At 36.6% G+C, this 19,079-nt stretch overlaps 1 protein-coding gene across 1 annotated transcript in view; it reads right to left on the bottom strand.

Annotated features, from left to right (window-relative positions):
* Positions 1 to 460: 460 nt before the first annotated feature.
* Positions 461 to 19,079, bottom strand: part of FAM171B (family with sequence similarity 171 member B) — a 65,311-nt gene continuing 46,692 nt past the window's right edge. The window contains exons 4-8 of the mRNA XM_030327003.1: positions 16,429 to 16,587; positions 12,180 to 12,350; positions 8,521 to 8,637; positions 3,012 to 3,135; positions 461 to 2,742 (exon numbers count right to left, since the gene is read on the bottom strand). Of these exons, the coding sequence (XP_030182863.1) occupies positions 1,398 to 2,742; positions 3,012 to 3,135; positions 8,521 to 8,637; positions 12,180 to 12,350; positions 16,429 to 16,587 (1,916 nt within the window). The 3' untranslated portion in view covers positions 461 to 1,397. The remainder of the gene's footprint in view (positions 2,743 to 3,011; positions 3,136 to 8,520; positions 8,638 to 12,179; positions 12,351 to 16,428; positions 16,588 to 19,079) is intronic.

The raw sequence follows: 19,079 nt of genomic DNA, 5'->3' as shown, positions 1-19,079 counted from the left end.
ATGTGCCTTGCGTGTCTATGTTGCTCCCATGTTGAGTAGACGCGAATGAGAAATAAAGCAATTTAGTTTTATTCTTCCCCCAAGGGACAGGGGAAGCTGCTTCAGACATTTGCCTTCATGGGGATTTTTAGAAAATTGGATGAGTTGATTTTAATTAACAAGGAGCTTTATTTTTAGGACATATGAATGATAATTCAGAGTTGAAGACACTTATAATTAAAAACAGCTGTTCAGTGTGTTCATACTGAACTCTTTGCTATGATGAAAATAATATGGATATATTACTTCCAAAACTAGAAAAAGAATTGTAAATTCTATAAGTGATTTAAGAAGAGACCATGTGGATATATACCTAAATTCTGGAGATAGTTTTGAGTCTTAGGGAAATAGAATTTCTTCTCCTGTTTATCAACATTTCAGAAAAAAATTAAATATTTTAATAAGTTAATATTTAGGTGTTCATAAGAAACTTTATTTTTTAACCAAGTTTAAAAGGTTTAAGTGAATGAATTAAAAAATATCTTAAAGCTGCCTACATGTATCAATGAGTCTTAAACTAAAGATATGGGTTGTTTTTTTGTTTTGTTTTGTTTTATGTTCAGACTGGTAAGAAGTTTTCCTTGACAGCTAAGCTCATTTCTCTTTAGAAACAGGGGGAAATTTTTTTAAATAAAAATGAAAGTATCAGAGCATTCATTTTCCATATTTCTAAATAACAAATTAACACCTTATTATTCTGTGAGGTTATATCTAAAAACAACCAAAGAGCTGGCATTTTCCTCTCTAACCACCAAGTAGCTTCTTGCCCATCTTAAAAGTAAGATTTATTTTTGGGTTGACACAGTACACATGCTGTTGACTGCAAAAAAAAGAAAATATTGTTTGGCCTTTATGTTCTAGAATAACATCAATTCCCAATATTTGTCCTTATTTTCAGGGACAGGCAGAGGAGAACATAATAGTAACATTTCACAAGACTATGATGCCTGAAGAATACAGTTTCATTCCTAAATGTTTCACAGGGGCAGTCATCAAAGCAGAAACAACATTTTTTGAAAGCAACTTTAGGAGTACACATTTCACAGTTGTTCTTTAGAGAGGGCTAAAGTGGCTGAGCATTTTCAGATAACTTACATCTTGAAACTATTTTACCTTTTGAACTCTTGGATACTTCAAATTCATCACCCAAAAATAAATGAAAAGAATAGGCCAGAAAAAGCATTCCTTGGTATCTTTCTCTTTTGTTAGTGAATTGCCATTTTACTATTTACTCTGCTTGAGACATGTCCAGGGACCATGAGATTGCTCAGTCTCAACTTCTTAGAAAGTTCATACAGCAATTTACACGAAGCAAGAATAAACAACACGAGAGAGCAGAGACACAACCACCCTTGATGTTAATTTATGGGAATCAGTGGACGTTCCTCTCGCTTCTTCCAGATATTAGTCTTGCTATCTTTTTTGGCTAGTGGTGGTCTGCCCCTTTTTTTAGTGGGGGACATATTGGCTTCAAAATCTTCAACAGTGCTTTTTCTTCCTGGAGACTCTTCCCCAGGGTGTTCCATGATAGCTCCACTCCCTCCATCTAGAATGTGTCTTAAAGCTGGGTCCTCGGGGGAGCAGACAGTGGTTCCACTCTCACTGCTGCTCAGGTCTAAATCTTCTAAGTAAAGGATCTTAGGCTGATGCATGCTTTTGATGAAAGTTTTCTCCCTCTCGAGTTTTCTACTTGAGTGGTGCTCATTCATGTCCACCCCAGAGTCCAAACTCGTGTCATTGCTCTGGGCTCTCTTGCCCTTTTTCAGGTCTATGAAGGAATGTCTCACTTGTGCGACTGGTTTTCCATCAAGAGATACAAACCATGCTCTGGGATGGGGGGAAGGCTTTCCTTTGGACAACTCCAGGAGGGTCTGTTCTGAAATTCCTTGAAGCTCTGATGAAAAGGGAGTCATTACAACAGCTTCATTTAGTGTTCCAGGAACAGAAACAGATTCTAGTAAGCTGTTTGAATACCGGCTCCAGTCTGAAGTTTGGGATGGCAGGCTCTGTTGACCTTCGAGTGGAATATTCTCTTCCCTCGCATCTGGGGGCTGTGTGTGAGAATGCACTGGCATTTTGGGCAACGTCTGTGTAAAGTTCTCTCTACTAACTGGTTCCATCAATTGGCCATAGACTAACTGTCCCTTTCTTGGCAAAGTAGCTGACTTAGCAGTATGTAACTGCTCTGGAGTGGAGAAAAGGTCAGATGTTTGAAGGATGGCGATGGGCTGGCTGTAGATGTGCATAAGCTGTTCAGGAATGTGGGAATGTCCATATACCTCTTCGTTACCTGTGAGATACCGCTTTTCCTCTTGTGCATCACCTAGAGATGAAGATGGTTTGTTGTTAATGTGTTTAGGTTGTTTGGACCCTACATTGGGCTCCAAAGACTGTGTTGGGTTTCTTGAGTAATTATTTGGATTGGCTGATAGAAATGAAACCTCTTCATTGTAGACTTTAAAATTGTCCCGAGTTTTTACCATGGAAACTCTTTCTTCTGCTTCTGCCTTTGATGGTTCCTTTTTCTGAGGGCTATATGAGGAGTTTTTGGCATTAAATAACTGTGACTTGTCCTCGGCTTTTAATGCAACTTTGACTGAACTGATGTGATTTATGTGTGTTGTTGAAGTTGTCTGGTCTCTCTTGAGGACCTCGAGTTTAGTGATATTTCTTTCTCTCTTCTGCGGAGTACCACACTTGTCCCTACAGGAGAAGAGATAGCAGAAAGTGTTCAAAACTTATGACCTAGAAAATTCATTTTTAAAAACCATCCCATGATATATTATATATATATGTAATTATATATATTATATATGCAGTGCTCTTAGACTGTATCCAGTTTTATTTTAATCAACATATTTTAAAGGTCACACTGCTGATTTTTATAAATAAACTGTCATACCCAGAACACATTGACATGATACTATGATCAGATAGTTTTCTGTGTTTATACATATTAATGTTCTTCTTACCTGCAATAACAAAGAAGCACAGCAAAAAATCCAATGACAATGACTATTGTTCCTCCTAATATGGCTGTAAGAAACACTGTGTGGTAGGCAGTTATATCCCTTGAGTCTCCATTTATACCTGAACCTAAATGGTTCAATATAAACAAGTAAAACAGAGAATATATTATTTTAGGTAGATCAGATTTTCAATCATGTCCTATCCTGGGTAAAGCAGATTAAGTGTGTGTACACAGCTATAATGGCGGCTTCTCTGTGGGTAGAACATAACTCCCTATGTGTTGGGCTTAATCAGTTCTTGTTCTGTTCAATTAAATGTGAGCACCTTACATGAAGTGGCATGAAATGGCCCTGCCCTCTTGCTAAGATTTTCTAGTATCCAGACAGAATATCCAAAAGTGCTGCTATTCCTTCAACCTAGGTTCTGGAATGAAAACAAATGCTGAACTGAACCAAGCCAGGCCCAAAAGTCATGAGGCCCTGCTGCTGGGCCAGTGAGGAAATCTGCTTCAAGAGGCAGTAAAACTGACTCCTGTTGTGTGGTAGCAAGATACGTAGTGGAATAAACTAGGGGAAAATATTTCTGTGCAGAGAGGTTTGGGGATAGAATGTTGGTAGTGAGGGTTGACTTAGTAGCTATATTCAATTATAAACGAAAATCTAAAGATAAATTCAAAAAGGAATTTGCCAAGGTAAATAGGTATGAAAGGTTTTCTAGAGAGAATCTAAAAATTGGGCACTCGAAGGATTCAGAGTTGCAACTTTCAGTCTGGCCTTTAGAATAAGACACCATGCAGAGGCACAAGATACCCACCGTCTTTCTTTATGAGAGCACAGATATACACTGCTGTTGTAATCACCTTAACTGCAGTAAAAGTAGATTAATGCACTAGGATGATCAGTGTAGGCTATTAAGATTCTACATGAGGGGTGCCTGGGTGGCTCAGTTGGTTGAGCCCCCAACTCTTGACTTCAGCTCAGGTCATGATCCCACAGTTGTGGGATTAAACCCCACACTGGGCTCCACACTGAGCATGGAGCCCGCTGAAGATTCTCTCTCTCCCCTGCATGTACTCTCTCTAAAAAAAAAAAAAAAAAAAAAAAAAGGAAAAAAAGATTCTGCATGAGCGTAAATGCAATTAATGTTGAGGTAATCTGTTTTAATATCACTAAGATTTCACTTTGTTAAAAAATGCATATAGGGGCACCTAGGTGGCTCAGTTGGTTAATCGTCCGACTATGGCTCAGGTCACGATCTCGTGGTTCAAGAGTTTGAGCCCCTCATCAGGCTCTGTGCTGCCAGCTCAGATCCTGGAGCCTGCTTTGGATTCTGTGTCTCCCTCTCTCTCTGCCCTTCCCCTGCTAGTACTCTGTCTCTGTCTCTCTCAAAAATAAACAAAATGTTTAAAAAACTTTTTTAAATACATATAACAAGTCTACTGATCATTATCGACTAGAGTCTAATATGAATTCAGGGTGATAAAGTGATAAGACTGGTCAGACAGGTGCTTCTCTGGCAATCTCTACCACGAGAAACATCCAGAATGAGGCTTTCAGCTTCACCAAGGACCCTAGAAAAGACTGAGGATGACAGACTTTAGATCCTTTAACTTTTGCATCATCTTATTTGATAAAAATAAAATAATAATGGTAGTAAGAAAGGTTTTGGAGAAGTAGTATTGTGGTTATGCATACAAACTTTGGAGCCAGAGTGCCTCAATTAGAATCCCAGTCTATTTCTTTTTTCTTTTCAGAGAAACTTATTATCAAAATGTAATTTCTTGGGGCGCTTGGGTGGCTCAGTCAGTTAAGCATCCCAGTTCAGCTCAGGTCAAGATCTCACGGTTCATGGGTTCAATGATTCTGTGCTGACAGCTCAGAGCCTGGAGCCTGCTTTGGATTCTGTGTCTCCCTCTCTCTCTCTCTCTGCCTCTCCCCTACTCACACCCTGTCTCTTTCTCTCAAAAATAAAATAAACATTAAAAAAACTTTATTAATGCAATTTCTTTAAATATATACCCTTCTCCCACCCTCTACCCTCTCTGGGGAGGAACAGAATATCCCCAGGAGATTCCATGTATAAAGTCTTATATGGTGAGGATGAAGTATAAAAATACTATTAACAAAAGGGAAGAAGGTACCTGTTGCTACCTTAACCTTTGGAAACCCCCAGCCTCCATTACCACATGCCCCTTTTGCTCCTTTAGATTTGAGTGTAGAATAAGCCCTTTCTCTAGAGGAGGACTCAAACCCAACATCATCATTTATTTCTTTGTAACATTCTCATTTAGTTTTGGGGCAAGTTTCATTACTTTGTGTCTCATTTCATATCTGTAAGATCTCACCTATATGGCTTGTTATGAGGAGTAAGAGAGTTAATACTTATTAGGGGCATCTGGTTAAGTATCCGACTCTTGATTTGGGTTCAGGTCATGATCTCATGGTTCCTGGGTTTGAGCCCTGAGTCAGGCTCTATGCTGACAGCACGGAACCTGCTAGGGATTCTCTCTCTCCCTGCCCCTCCCCCACTTGCCCTTTCTCTCAGAAAAAATAAATAAACTTAAAAAAAAAAGAGTAAGTACTTATTAAAACACTTAGTGCTTGGCACATGATAAGCACTCAGTGTACAACATCATTGTTATTAAATGAAACTTCACTGGCACTCCAGTATTAGCCACACTTTCCTATATATATGGTAAGTATTAAAGTGTTTATCATATCTGATAGACAACCAAGTACAGCACTCACAATACGAAATTTCTTCAAAAAGAAAAGAAATAAAAGTAACATTTCTATCTGCAGATTCTTATTTAGGATCCAGGGTTGCAATGGAGTAGTTTGATTATAACTGGGTGAAATTCAACTTCTCTAAAAGTCTATGTTTCCACAATAGAGTAACACTTTTCATAGCACACAATTCCAACAGAACTCCCTTCTGGACACACGAGGCTGATACTTTTGGGTTTCTCCCAAATTTTATATACATGACAACACCAAAAAGTATGCATCTGTGTGTTTGTGTGTATGCCTAAAAAGAGTCAAAAAGGCAGGAAATTATATTTTCATTTAAATATATTTGAAAGTGCATATTTAAAAACTGTCATAAGTACTTGTTTATTAAACTCTACTCAGCTGTCTACTTGCCTATAGCAGTCACTTGATTTTAATTTCTTGCACTTATTTTCCAAGGCATTCTAGAATTCCATTCAAAATGTATTTAAAAAACAGATTTAGTATGTTATTAGCTGAACTTTAAGTAGCTCCAGCACCTAGTCCATCAGAAGACCAATGTTGATTTTACAACATGTGATTTTACTCACAATCTAAAATTTTAGGGGGCATTAAGGATCATCATATCCAACTCCTACCATTTAGAAATAAGAAAACTAACACTCAGATAGGCAAGTACATATTTCAAACTCAGCCGGATAAATTATCGGCAAAGCCAGAGCTACAATCAAGCTATCCATATTTCTAGTATAGTGTTCCTCTGTGATAGGCTCGCCAAATGGATTTTTCAAAAGCATCACTAGAAGGTATCTAATTCAAACTAAATGGGAATCCCACATTTCTATTTTCATACTCTGATTCACACAAAATCTTCTGTGAACTATAAGCTAAAACAAAACTTCCACCTACTTTGGAAAATTTGGCTTTTGTAATTCATAGTCATCTTCTATAAATTGATTTCAGGTATATTTTTAATGGAAAGTACACTTCTCTATAAAACTCAAGTGTTCCCTGGGTTATTTTTATTGGAAATGAAATAACTGGGATTTAGTTGAGCTGAGTATTAAATATTAATTGTTCTTTTTCATCAATATTTCATTATAGTTGCAAATCTAGAATGAAATATGGCCAGACAGCTGGCAAGACTGCAGGATATTTTGCATCATGAAGAACAAAAGTAACCACCCTCTGGTTTCTGAATAAATAATCTCATAAGTACTAAGTTCAAACAAAAACAGAGAGAACATCCCCCTTGATCATAATGGTTAAATGGCTCATATTTCTTCTATTGGAATATTACATGTTAGCTTCATTGAAAAAAAAGTCTTGTTACCTTGCATGGTTTAAAATTCAGAGGCTGTCAATATAAAATGATAAAAATTAAACTATCAAAAAAGACATCTTCAGAAAGAACTGAGAGCCTTCGAATTATTAACAGGTCGCCATAACAAAGTTAGGTGATAGAAGGCTGCAGAGAAATGTATGTGCAATGTCATCCACATCCTGGGTCAGGGTGTGCACTGGGGCTGTGCCTGACTAGCATGAAATAGCCAGGTTGCAGCTGCCTCTCAGCTGGGAGCCAAAACACTCAACAAACCAAAAGAATTCTCTGACACATGATTAAAGATGTAGGAACAACATATGCATTCAACCTTCACACTCCCCCAAAGCTTCACTAAAATGACCCTGGTGGTTTTGCTTGGTTTTGTTTTTATAAACAAACCCACAGGTTAAAGGAGAATGTCGTAAGAGACCAGAGCAAGAAGATGATGAAGGCTGGAAGCTGACTTAGCAAAGCTGGCGACAGGCAAAGCCACGAAGCAATTCAATTGATACAGTGAGCACCCAAAAGGCCCAGAAAATGATACTAAGCCCGTGGTGCAATCAGACTACACTACCGCAGGTTAGAAGACTGTAAGAAGATTTAATGGATAAAACATGCAATGTTTGAGTATTTTGAGAGATTTACACAACTCAAGATGCATGTATAGGATTTCCTTACTTTAAATCATATAAATAATCTGATAGCATGTCCAATCTAGGAAAAATAAAATACTCGTTTGACCCAGAACATGAATAGATCATTCCTAGTGGACAAGACTTAGTTTTTGTCCACCCTCAGCTCCTATGTCAGGCCAACCTTCATTTGGGGTATCACATGTCTTATATTGAGAAACTCTGGGGACACTATTTTTCAATAGCCCTCACCCCAGGGGTGTGCTCATGACCCATGTCCGGGCAAACCAAACTCTTTATCTCTAGAATGAAGGAACAGTGTGAGGAAAAGATCACAAAGGGTTGGAGTCAGCTGTACATGGTGCAGCAATTCTGCAAAGACAGTCAAGTAGGCCTGGTAACCGGGTGCCCTAGGATTCCTGCCTTTTAGAACCTAGTTCTTCAGCCTTCCCTGGGATCCTATGAACTCCCTGCATCCTAATACATTTTATGTAATTATCTAAGATCTGTTCCTGTTGCTTGCAACCCAACGCTTTAACTGATCTGGGTAAAATTTATCGTGAAAAGTAAACGCTTTATTGAACAAACTTTACACTTTACAGATTCATCAGACATCATGCTATAAAAACCTCAGAGTTCACAGAGCTTAATCTTTTCTTATACACATGAAAAAAATTAAAGTGGAGATCAACAGACTAGAAGCTTTTTCCAACATCATACAGTCTGTAAGTGGCAAAGTTTAGAATAAAATCGAGATCTAGTGATATCAATTCCAGTTTGACTATTCGGATTTTTTCAAATGCCTTTTGTTTCATTTTTACAATACCTCTAGTTCCTGGAAGTGGAGCAGCTATCCAGTAGCCCAAACGTGGTGCATCATATGTCCAGACGAAGTGATTGTTATGTTCCTTGACCATTCCCTGGCCGTGATTTACCCAAGCACCTAAAAAGGTAAGTAAAAAATCCCAATCAGTTAGTGTATAGATCTTTAAGGCTGATCGGAGTTTGCTGATAGTCATGTATAGACGTTTTTGCAGAACTCTTTCAAAAATTATGAAGACTCTGGCAATATATTATCATGAGATAATACATATTATATCAAAATATAGTTTATATTGTAATATATACAATGGGATGATTTGAATGATTGTTATGACTAAAGGAAAGAAAATCATTATAAATAAACTAAGAATGTACACATTATTTAGAGAAATCACAACTTTCCGAATAATGTTTAAATTGTACATATTGAGATAGGTTTTAAGGATGTGAATAGTGAAATTCAAATTTATCAATAGGTGGCTATTTGTCACCTGTTCCAGGATTCTGATTAAACACTTGTAATATATGTTTTATGGCCTCACTAATTTTTTTATTAAATATTGTTTTGGTCTATTACTGTTGGCATAGCTCTTTTAGAATGAAATTTTTAAGAATGTTTTTAAAAATACTATCTAATAAAATGCCATCCATAGAAAAAAATTCAGTAAAACCCAGATATTTTATAAAGTTCAGCATAACAAACTTTTTTATAAGTTCAGTGTATATTTGTACTTGGTTTATTAATTCACTGTAATGATATACCTACAACATGTAAAACAGTATTTAATAAGGTAGACAAACTTGAAATGACAGAAATGGATCAACTTACTGGTTTTTAAATAGTCATATAATTAAGCATTATATATCGAATATATGAATTTAAAAATTTTGTTACTGGAGGGTACAAAGCCTCTGTCAGGACAAATAATCAGAAATCAGAACTCCAAACAGATATTCTTTAAAATGTTGTTTTAAAACAATTCTTTCATTCAACAAATTAGGAAATTCAGGCCCAAATAAGTGATTTGTTCAAAATCACACGGCTGGTGGGGTGCCTGGGTGGCTCAGTTGGTTAAGCACTGGACTCTTGATTTCGGCTCAGGTCATTATCTCATGGGTTCGTGATCGAGCCCCACCTTAGGCTCTGTGCTGACGTACAGAGTCTGCTTGGGATTCTCTCTCTCTACCCCTCCCCTGCTTGTGCTCTCTTTCTCTCGCTCACGCTCATAGTAAATAAATCTCTCTCGCTCTCATAATAAACATTTTTTTAAAAAAAATCACACTGCTGGTGAATGGACTAGAATCTAGGGCTTAGAGCTCTTAATCCAATGATTACAATATATTATATTTGGTTTTAGTCCCCAGTCCTTACACAGAGCTTTGGAAATCCTTGGAGTTATCTATGTAATAAAATGCAATGTTACCTATGGAAAGAGTACCTCTTGTAGTTCCTAACAAGCCACTTTCAACCACACCTGAGTTCATGTTAATGAGGTGATTTTTGGAAAGTCCCTGTGGATTGGGCTGGTTGCCAGGGAAACCCACCAAGTGATTAGAAGGTTGGAATTTTCAGCTTCACCCTACTCCTGCAAAAAGGGGAGATGGGCTGAAGATTAAGTTCAATCACCAATGGTCAATGACAATCATGCCTACATAAAAATACCTGAACTACAGGGTTCGAAGAACAGAGCTGGTGAACACATGGAGGTGGTGGGAGGGGATGCACCCAGAGGAGAGGATATTCTTCTATAATAAACTGATAATATAGTAAGTAAACTGTTTTCCTGTGAGCTGTTCTAGCAACTATCAAGGCTGAGGAGAAGATCATGGGAACCTCCAGTTTATAGCCAGTTGGTCAGAAGCACAGATGATAAACTGGACTTGTAATTGGCCTCTGAGGTGGGGGTTAGGGGACACTCTTGGAAGACTGAGCCTTTAACCTGTGGAATCTGATGCTAATTCTAGGTAGGTAGTATCTGAATTGAATTTTAGGATACCCAGCTGGTAGAGAACTGCTTGGTGTGAGAAAAACACCCCCACATTTGGTGACAGAAGTGCAGTACTGAGTATAGAATCACATTGAGAGACTTTCTCTTACAACTATCCTTTTTACTTATATACATGTTTTTAAAAACAGTGGCAACTATATATTATTGTTTACATTTTGTAGTAAACAGGTATTTGGATTTTTTTTTTTTTTTTTTTTTTTTTTTTTTTGCCTAACTACCCTTCCAATCCAACTGCAGTGAAATCTCATTCCAAATCTCTTTTGAAGGTTAACTCCTCCATATTCTCAGTCCACATGATTAGTTTGGGCCTCCAACACAGAATCTTAAGCCTAAATAAATCTGTACATTCTATTTGCAGACCACAAAGGCTGGTTCGGAGATGGGCATGAAAATTCTATAACTGCAGTGAATCCAAGAGCTTGTGCAATTGCTACTGGGAAAAGAATCTCTTTCCATTGGACTTCAACCTGTGTGTCAAGTCAGAACACCTACACTCTCTTCTTGCCATTCTGAAGGTAAATCTTATCCCAGAAAGGTATTAACACAGAGAAAACATGAGAGAAATCAAATCCTGTGAAACCGTCTAGGCTCTGTATCTTGACTCATCCAAAACAATTGTGGATCATATCCCCCGCCCACTCCCCCCTTTTTTAGTAATTTAAAGACACTCCTCTTATTTACATGGAAACACAAGAACAAAACCAAGGGAAGCAGAGAAGGAAAAAGTGCTTCTACTTAGGAGACTAAATTCAGGACCAAAATTGGTACCTGAGATTTTTTTTTTTTTTAATAACCACTCTGTATCTTAATAGCAGAATGTCGTTTATTTTCATGAAATTAACATACATTTCTTAATTGCCTTAACCAACCTTTTAGATATAAGTTCATATTGCTTATCAAAACAAAAACCTAGAAGAGTAGAAATAGTTTTTTAAAAATTTATTTATACTTTTCTGTTAAAGATCTTGGGAAATATAAAAGGCAAGGGAGGGGTGACTGGGTGGTTCAGCCAGTAGAGCACACGACTCTTGATCTCGGTTATGAGTTCAAGCCCTATGTTGGGCATAGTGCTTACTTTAATAAAAAAGGAATGTGAATAAATAATACTATTCTTTACATGTAACATATTGGCATCATTTTCTCCACAATTGTATTATATTAATCAAAGTGGGGCCAAATTCTGGTCATTGATAAAGTGCTTAAAATTGTAACATTACTGATTTAGTGCTCTACTAAAGATAAATCATTCAAATATAAATGATATATTTTAATGTTTTAAATAAAACACATTAATTTTTAATTATTCTATAGTCAGCATATAAAAATTTGCCAATTATACCTCAATAAAGCTGAAAAAGTCTTTAACGTTTATTTATTTTTGAGACAGAGAGAGAGCATGAACGGGGGAGGGGCAGAGAGAGAGGGAGACACAGAATCGGAAGCAGGCTCCAGGCTCTGAGCCATCAGCCCAGAGTCCGATGTGGGGCTCGAACTCACAGACCGCGAGATCGTGACCTGAGCTGAAGTCGGACGCCCAACCAACTGAGCCACCCAGGCGCCCCTAGTCTTTAATAGTAATATGGAAACCTATCTTTAAGATCATTCAAACACCCAAAAGGAAAATATTCAGAGTATTTTCACATAGCTCACATACCTATGTTCATATCAAATGTCCAGGCAGGTATCTGATCCCCTGCACTTACATCATTTGTATGTATAAGGGGGAGAGAAACTTGAATAGAGCCATCCACCTTTAATTCTTTTCCTCCAGAATATATTTTCACGCATATTGCAGCAAGAGGAGTCAATTCAGTACTTTCAAAACCTAAAAAAGAAGACAGTTTATTAAAACCATATGTAGGGGCGCCTGGGTGGCGCAGTCGGTTAAGCGTCCGACTTCAGCCAGGTCACGATCTCGCGGTCCGGGAGTTCGAGCCCCGCGTCAGGCTCTGGGCTGATGGCTCGGAGCCTGGAGCCTGTTTCCGATTCTGTGTCTCCCTCTCTCTCTGCCCCTCCCCCGTTCATGCTCTGTCTCTCTCTGTCCCAAAAATAAAAAAAAAAAGTTGAAAAAAAAAAAATTTTTTTTAAAAAAAAAAAAAAAAAAAAAAACCATATGTAAAATACACGTTGTAGTTACATATTAATAACAAAGTAATATGGGCCTAAAATATCTAATTCATTTATTTCACCTATGGTTATCCACTTTAATATTAAATAGATACTGGGTCCTCATGAAAGAATTGTAAAATATATCATAAATATAGGTTATACTCATGTAACTTGACAAATCAACATGAGCCCAGAGATCTAATTCTTTCAGAGTCATGTGATTTAGGGTCACCAGAACCTAATTCAGTGTTTTAAAAACCTACAAAACAACAGCAAAAAAATACAGTTCACAAGTGTCCTACCCAAATAAAGGTTCTACCACCTCAAGTCATCAGTGCAGATTTGGGTCTATAAGCCAGTCTCTCCTGTCCCCAAGAGTGTCTGTTTCAAGTACAAGAACCAACAGACTGAGCTGTGTTCCTTGAAGTTACCTCGTGGAAAAAACATTCTGATTCAAAATGCAAATTTTCACAGGTTTGACAAACATGAAACAAAATCAGCAATATTGTTTGCTGATAAAAATAATAAGCTTTGATATATATTTGATTAATAGCATAACTGAAGGAATATAAACAGACTAAATATTAATAATACAATATTACTTAGACTTCAAAGCTTGAAAGTAGGGAAATGAGATTAAGAGAAGAATTGGTTATAGTGTTTTGCCTAAGGTTTTAAAGTATAATTATACATACAATTTATAATATGCCTTCTTAAACATCAGGAGCTACCTATATTTCTCTATTACTGACAGGAAAAGAGTAGAAAATGCCTTTGTTTCGTTTTTAAATATTAGAGATGCCAAAAATAATCTATACCAGAATATTTATAATGAATAAAGTAATATGGTTACAGATGTTAAAATTTAATATAAATTTTCTACAAATAATTTGATAATTTTAGATTTTCCAAGTAATTTACTAACACATTAGAAAGAGTTGACTCTAGTGTATTTATTATATATAATTTGCTCTTTGTAGATAAACCTGAATCTTTGAATTAAAAGCTAGAGTTTTGTTCATCATGTAACAAATATTTATAACAGAGCCCCTATTGGCACCACCTACTCATCTTGGTTCCAAAGACACAGTGAGTACATGATCTCTTGAGATATGTTTTTCACAATCTGCATTACCATCAAGAATGCTTTTTTCCATTTCTTTGCTCATTGTCAATTTTTCCTCCACCGGAATGTAAATGTATGGTAGAAGCTGCTTTATCAGTGCTTTAAGGAAAATCTGGAAAGGCAATGTAATTGCATGGTCATAAAAGTTGCCTCTCTAAGGAGGGGATGTTTGAGCTGCGGCCAAATGATAAGATGCCATCCATACAAAGACCTCAGAGAAGAGCTTTCCAGGAAGAAGAAACAAGTGAAAAACCCCCAAATCAGAGGTGATCTTGGCATGTTTAAGAATGAAAGAAGGTTGGAGGGCAGAGAGGTAGAAATAACAGAGGGCCTTCCAGGCCCTGGAAAGGAATTCTCATTATCACTACTACTATATCTGGTGTGTATCTTCACCTGTCAGAGCAATTACTGGCTTAATGAAAAACTTCAATGAAATAGAAGACAATTAGCCTTGGTAAACTTCCTGAAACACTAATATAAGATAAGCAAAGTAATGGCATACGTATTTTGTAGACCAGTTACACTAGTACAAATCCAATGTAAGCACAAATAAATTATTATGTAATCTGTAAGTAGTTATAATTTCTTATGTCAAACTGTTTAGTAAAGCCAGCTGGCTTTCTGAGGTGCCTGCTCTTCACTCCACTCCCACCCCTCAGTTCTGTGTATCAGTGGCTTTACATCCTAAATGCAGCTGAAATTATGAGATCAACTCCCCACCATGTGAGATAAGGCCAACTCAACTCAAAAAAGAAGGAAAAGAGAATGGTACAAGAGAAAAAGAGACTGAAAGATAATGATAAGGACACAACTTGAAAAAAACTTACTCACAGACCACTAGAACTATCCAATACAATAGCCAATCCAATACAGTAGCCACCAGCAACATGTTGCAATTTAAAGGACGTTAGTGCTTTAGTTCCTCAGTGTACTAGTTATATTTCAAGAGCTCAACAGACACATGTGGCTAGTAGCTACCATATTAGATAGAGCAGAAGAACATGGCCATTGGTGGCACTGCTCTAGAACTCTTAAAATGTTAGCAGCACTCTCAGGATAACTGAAACAGTGAATGAATAGTCTCAAAAGCAGGTGGTAGAGGAATGCTGGAAGGAAGCACCCATTATGTCCCCTTCCCACTGGGCCTAATGAATCTTGACCATAAAAAGTCCTCAGGACCACATGAGCTTCATTTGTGATATGGTAGACTGGTCCCATCCTTGTAAATGTTTTTATTTTGAGCATCCTATAACTTCCATCTGGAAAATTTTGGCAGGTGTCTTAGATTGGCTTCTTCAAGAAGCTAAGCCTGAGATATCAATTTGGGAGGAAGTACCCACCATTGAGGGAGTGGAGACATATAAAGAAGAAGGAAGACAAAAAAAGATGTATTAAGGATTAGATATGTACTCTCTTTGTACTCTTGTCTATTAGTTGAGAGCTTGCCCTAGTGAGGGCCTCGCCTGCTTGCTGGACCACGGAATGCCTTTAGGCAGAGTCACAGATGTGTGCAGCAGGAAACACAGGCCCATAACAGAGGAGGGACAGTCATCTTGCTGGAGCACCAATAGCATCGGCTACAACAGGTAAGAAAAAAAACCAAAACTAACCAAAACATCTATACGCTTATTACTCTAATTTCTGGTTGTTCCCCAAATGAAATGGAACAAAATTTGACCTAAATGAAATCATCAAAATTATAGACTGAGGTGATTTTTAAAAACAGTGGCGTTTCAGTTATACGTTGCCACAGGTGGTAGAAATAGTGGAACAAAGGTGGATGTACAGAGAAGAGAGATTTTACGGGGTTTATTCATGGGTATATTAAATAAAATGTAAAAGCCCATCATCCTCTTACCCGTTAGGTTGTGACAGCCCTATACTGTGTGTATATATATAGAGAGAGAAATATATATATATGCTGCTGAATCTGGAATACAGCTGACCCTTGAATAACATGGGTTTGAACTGCACAGGTGCACTTACGTGCATTGTTTTTGATAAATGCAGTACCGTAAATGTATTTTCTCTTTCTTAGGATTTTCTTAACACTTTCCTTCCTCTAGCTTATTGTAAGAATACAGTAAATAACACATATAATATACAAAATATGTGTTAATTGACAGTTATTGGTAAGGCTTCTGGTCAACAGTAGGCAATCAGTAGTTACATTTCTGGAGAATCAAAAAGTTATATGAGTTTTTTAACTGGGGGGAGGCAATCTCTACATTGTTCAAGGGTCAACTGTATATGTTTTTTAAAAACTTATAATTTTACTAACTTAGAATATCAAATTTATTTAAGAAAAACTTCCAGTTGGTTACTCACATCTATAAACTTTTTATGTCTAACAATTATTGACAGTTCTGATTAATTTGATAACAATAATTGAAGGTCAAATTCTAAAAACACATATAAACTTCTTTAAGTCAAATTTTCATTTTTATGTATTTTTTTAACCTGCAAAGTTATACAGTATCATTACTATTTTCTTTGGGTAGAAATATCCTGTACATTAAATTTTTCATTAATTTAATATAATGTATGCAGAAGATTATGGTATAATTTTTCTTTCACTGGATGAAAGGAAATTGCCTTATAACATTTTAATAGCTAGCTTTATATACTGTTTCTTTTAAGTATTATTTATATAAAAGCTAGATAGTACCTGATTTATTGAGCATAATTCCAGTTGTATACAGGAAATTGTCCACTTTCAAAAATTGTTGTAGAACTGTAAGATAGCCTGTTACGTTGCTAATATGATGGTTGTCAGGTAGTTTAATTAAGGCTTTTGAAAACTGAACACTTGGTTGAGATTTGGCATCTGGAAAAAGGAAACTTCATTAACAAATGGACAAAACAAATGCATATTAGGCATAACATCATTGCTCAGGACATGTTACGTTAACATCTCCTTATAATTAATATTTTAAATTCTGAATTGAAATAAGAAATCTTCCTTTCTTTAGGTCACACAAGGCACCTTTATCCTGGAGACCACTTGATTCTACTGCCCAGAATTTCTTCATCCTTTTTGGGTTTTACTCTAGGAAACCGCATACCGACCATTTTAGCCCATTTGATTCACTTGCAGTTTCATTTCTGTAACACAAGCTAACGGTGCATGCCAGAATGGGCTAGAACCAATCCAAATGTCAGGTATTCAATTGATAAATGTTATCTCATGTTAATAACTTTGAATTGACTAGCCTTTAATATAACTTACAAAGTGAAAATTCAGTGATAGTATTGATATTTCTGTAATCAATGTATTTTTAACAATTTAAGGGTCAACTCTTAAATCCTTGAAACTTATCAGAAATATCAGCTATTGCTTTGGACTTTAAGGTTGCTGACAAAGACAAAAGCAATCAGTTCAATTATTAGAATTTTTAAAGTGTCAGTTTCTAAATAGTTACATCACAAAACATGACAAAAATGTAACATAATTTTCAAAATCAGTGTATTGTTTACATATGAAGCTAGAAAAACTAATACCTGGAAAGTAAGAGATATAACTAAAAACAACACATTTATATTATTCTTCTTTGGTTAAATTGAGGGTATAATCTAATACCTTCTGATCACTTTACAAGTACTATCTACACCTTACTCTGTTAAAATACCTGCCTTAAAAAAGTGCTGTGGAAATATTTCACATTAATAGAGGCTGAGACATGAAAACTGAATGTAACATTTGACCCTAAACTGGAGTGACAAAAAAAAAAAAAAAAGCACCAGTGGTCAAAATTGGAATTTGGATGGTAAGTTATCCTATCAACATTAAATTGGCTGAACTGTGTTGTGGCCACTTAATATCCCAAATCTTAGCAAGTGTATGCTTAAGTATTTAGAGGTAAAAGGCCATGATGCATGTAACTTACCTTCAAATGGTTCAGAAAAAAAGTATGCATACCCAGAGCACAAATACACATGTAGTAAAGCAAATGGAATAAAATGTTATCAATAGCTAAATTTGAGTAGAGGGTATACAGGAGTTGTCTCTTATCCTTGCAACTTTTCTATATTTTGAAATTATTTTTGCATTTGAAGTTATTTTCAAATATAAAGTTAAAAATATACATGTGCCTTAATTATGCTGAAGCCCCAAATTTCTTATAACTGAAAACATGTACACTAAGTAAAATGTCTGTCTGAGCCTCTCTAAGGTTTTGTACATTCCTGAAGTTTCTAATTTCTCCTGCTCCCTTTTTATCACAAACACACACAAACCTAACACATTTTCATTGTACAAACTGAACACCTTTCTGATCAAATCCTGGAAGAAAAAATATCAATGTTTTATGGAAGTTGAGAAGTGAGGATGTGTATCTTCCAAGGAAGGATTTATCATCTGCAGAAACACCCCTCCTTTCCTGCTTAGCTTTTCAATGAGTCAACTCTTAGGACACTGAGGTAGTAAAAGGAAGCTATCTGAGAACTCAAGCGAGCCCACAGTGTTCTCATGGAGATATAGACAGTATCTCCCAGATAAATGAGTGCTCACCATTGCTTGGTAAAATGCAAAGGAGTGGCATATGGACATGTTCACACTAATCTATTTCATATATTCTGGAGGAAATTACAATTTGTAATGGGGTTTGAAGAAGACAGTATGAAGTAGGAATGTGTCAAAACACAACCTTAACGAGAAGGTGCTGCTGAAGAGGGACTGTTTTTACTAAGGTCCCAGCAGCATAACGTGTAGCCTTTCTCTGTGGTAAATGGTTCCTGTTTACTTTTCATCCTTCTGCACACCATGCCACATGCACCCATCCTGCCAGGCAGAGCAAACTTGCAACTCAAAATTCTATTAAATCTATTAGATTTCAAGAGTAAGATTCTGGTAATTTCCTCAGTAAATTAATCACACGCTGGTTTAATTTTTTTTCCAAATATTTTCTTTAATATTTTTGAAATAAGATAACTTCTGAGGGGTGCCTGGGTGGCTCAGTCGATTATCAGACTTTGGCTCAGGTTGTGATCTCACGGTGAGTTCAAGCCCCACATTGGTCTGTGTGCTGACAGCTCAGAGCCTGGAGCCTGATTTGGATTCTCTTTCTCTCTCTCTTTCTGTTCCCTCTCCCACTTGTACTCTCTCTCTCTCTGCCCCTCCTCCTGTCAAAAATAAACATTAAAAAAAAGATAGCTTCTGAAAATGAACTCTCACAAACAATTTCTTTTTACCATGATTCTTATTGGACTCTTTGAGGATTTTCTGCCTTTACCAATCAGTCATTACTATTATGCTTTAGTCTTAAACATCGATTCCCCAATACAAAAAAATAATTTTTTTGTCATCGATAGAGGTTTTAT

Source organism: Lynx canadensis, chromosome C1 (assembly GCF_007474595.2).
Source record: "Lynx canadensis isolate LIC74 chromosome C1, mLynCan4.pri.v2, whole genome shotgun sequence".
Classification (NCBI taxonomy): Eukaryota; Metazoa; Chordata; class Mammalia; order Carnivora; family Felidae; genus Lynx; species Lynx canadensis.
This window is presented reverse-complemented; position numbering and strand designations above follow the sequence as displayed.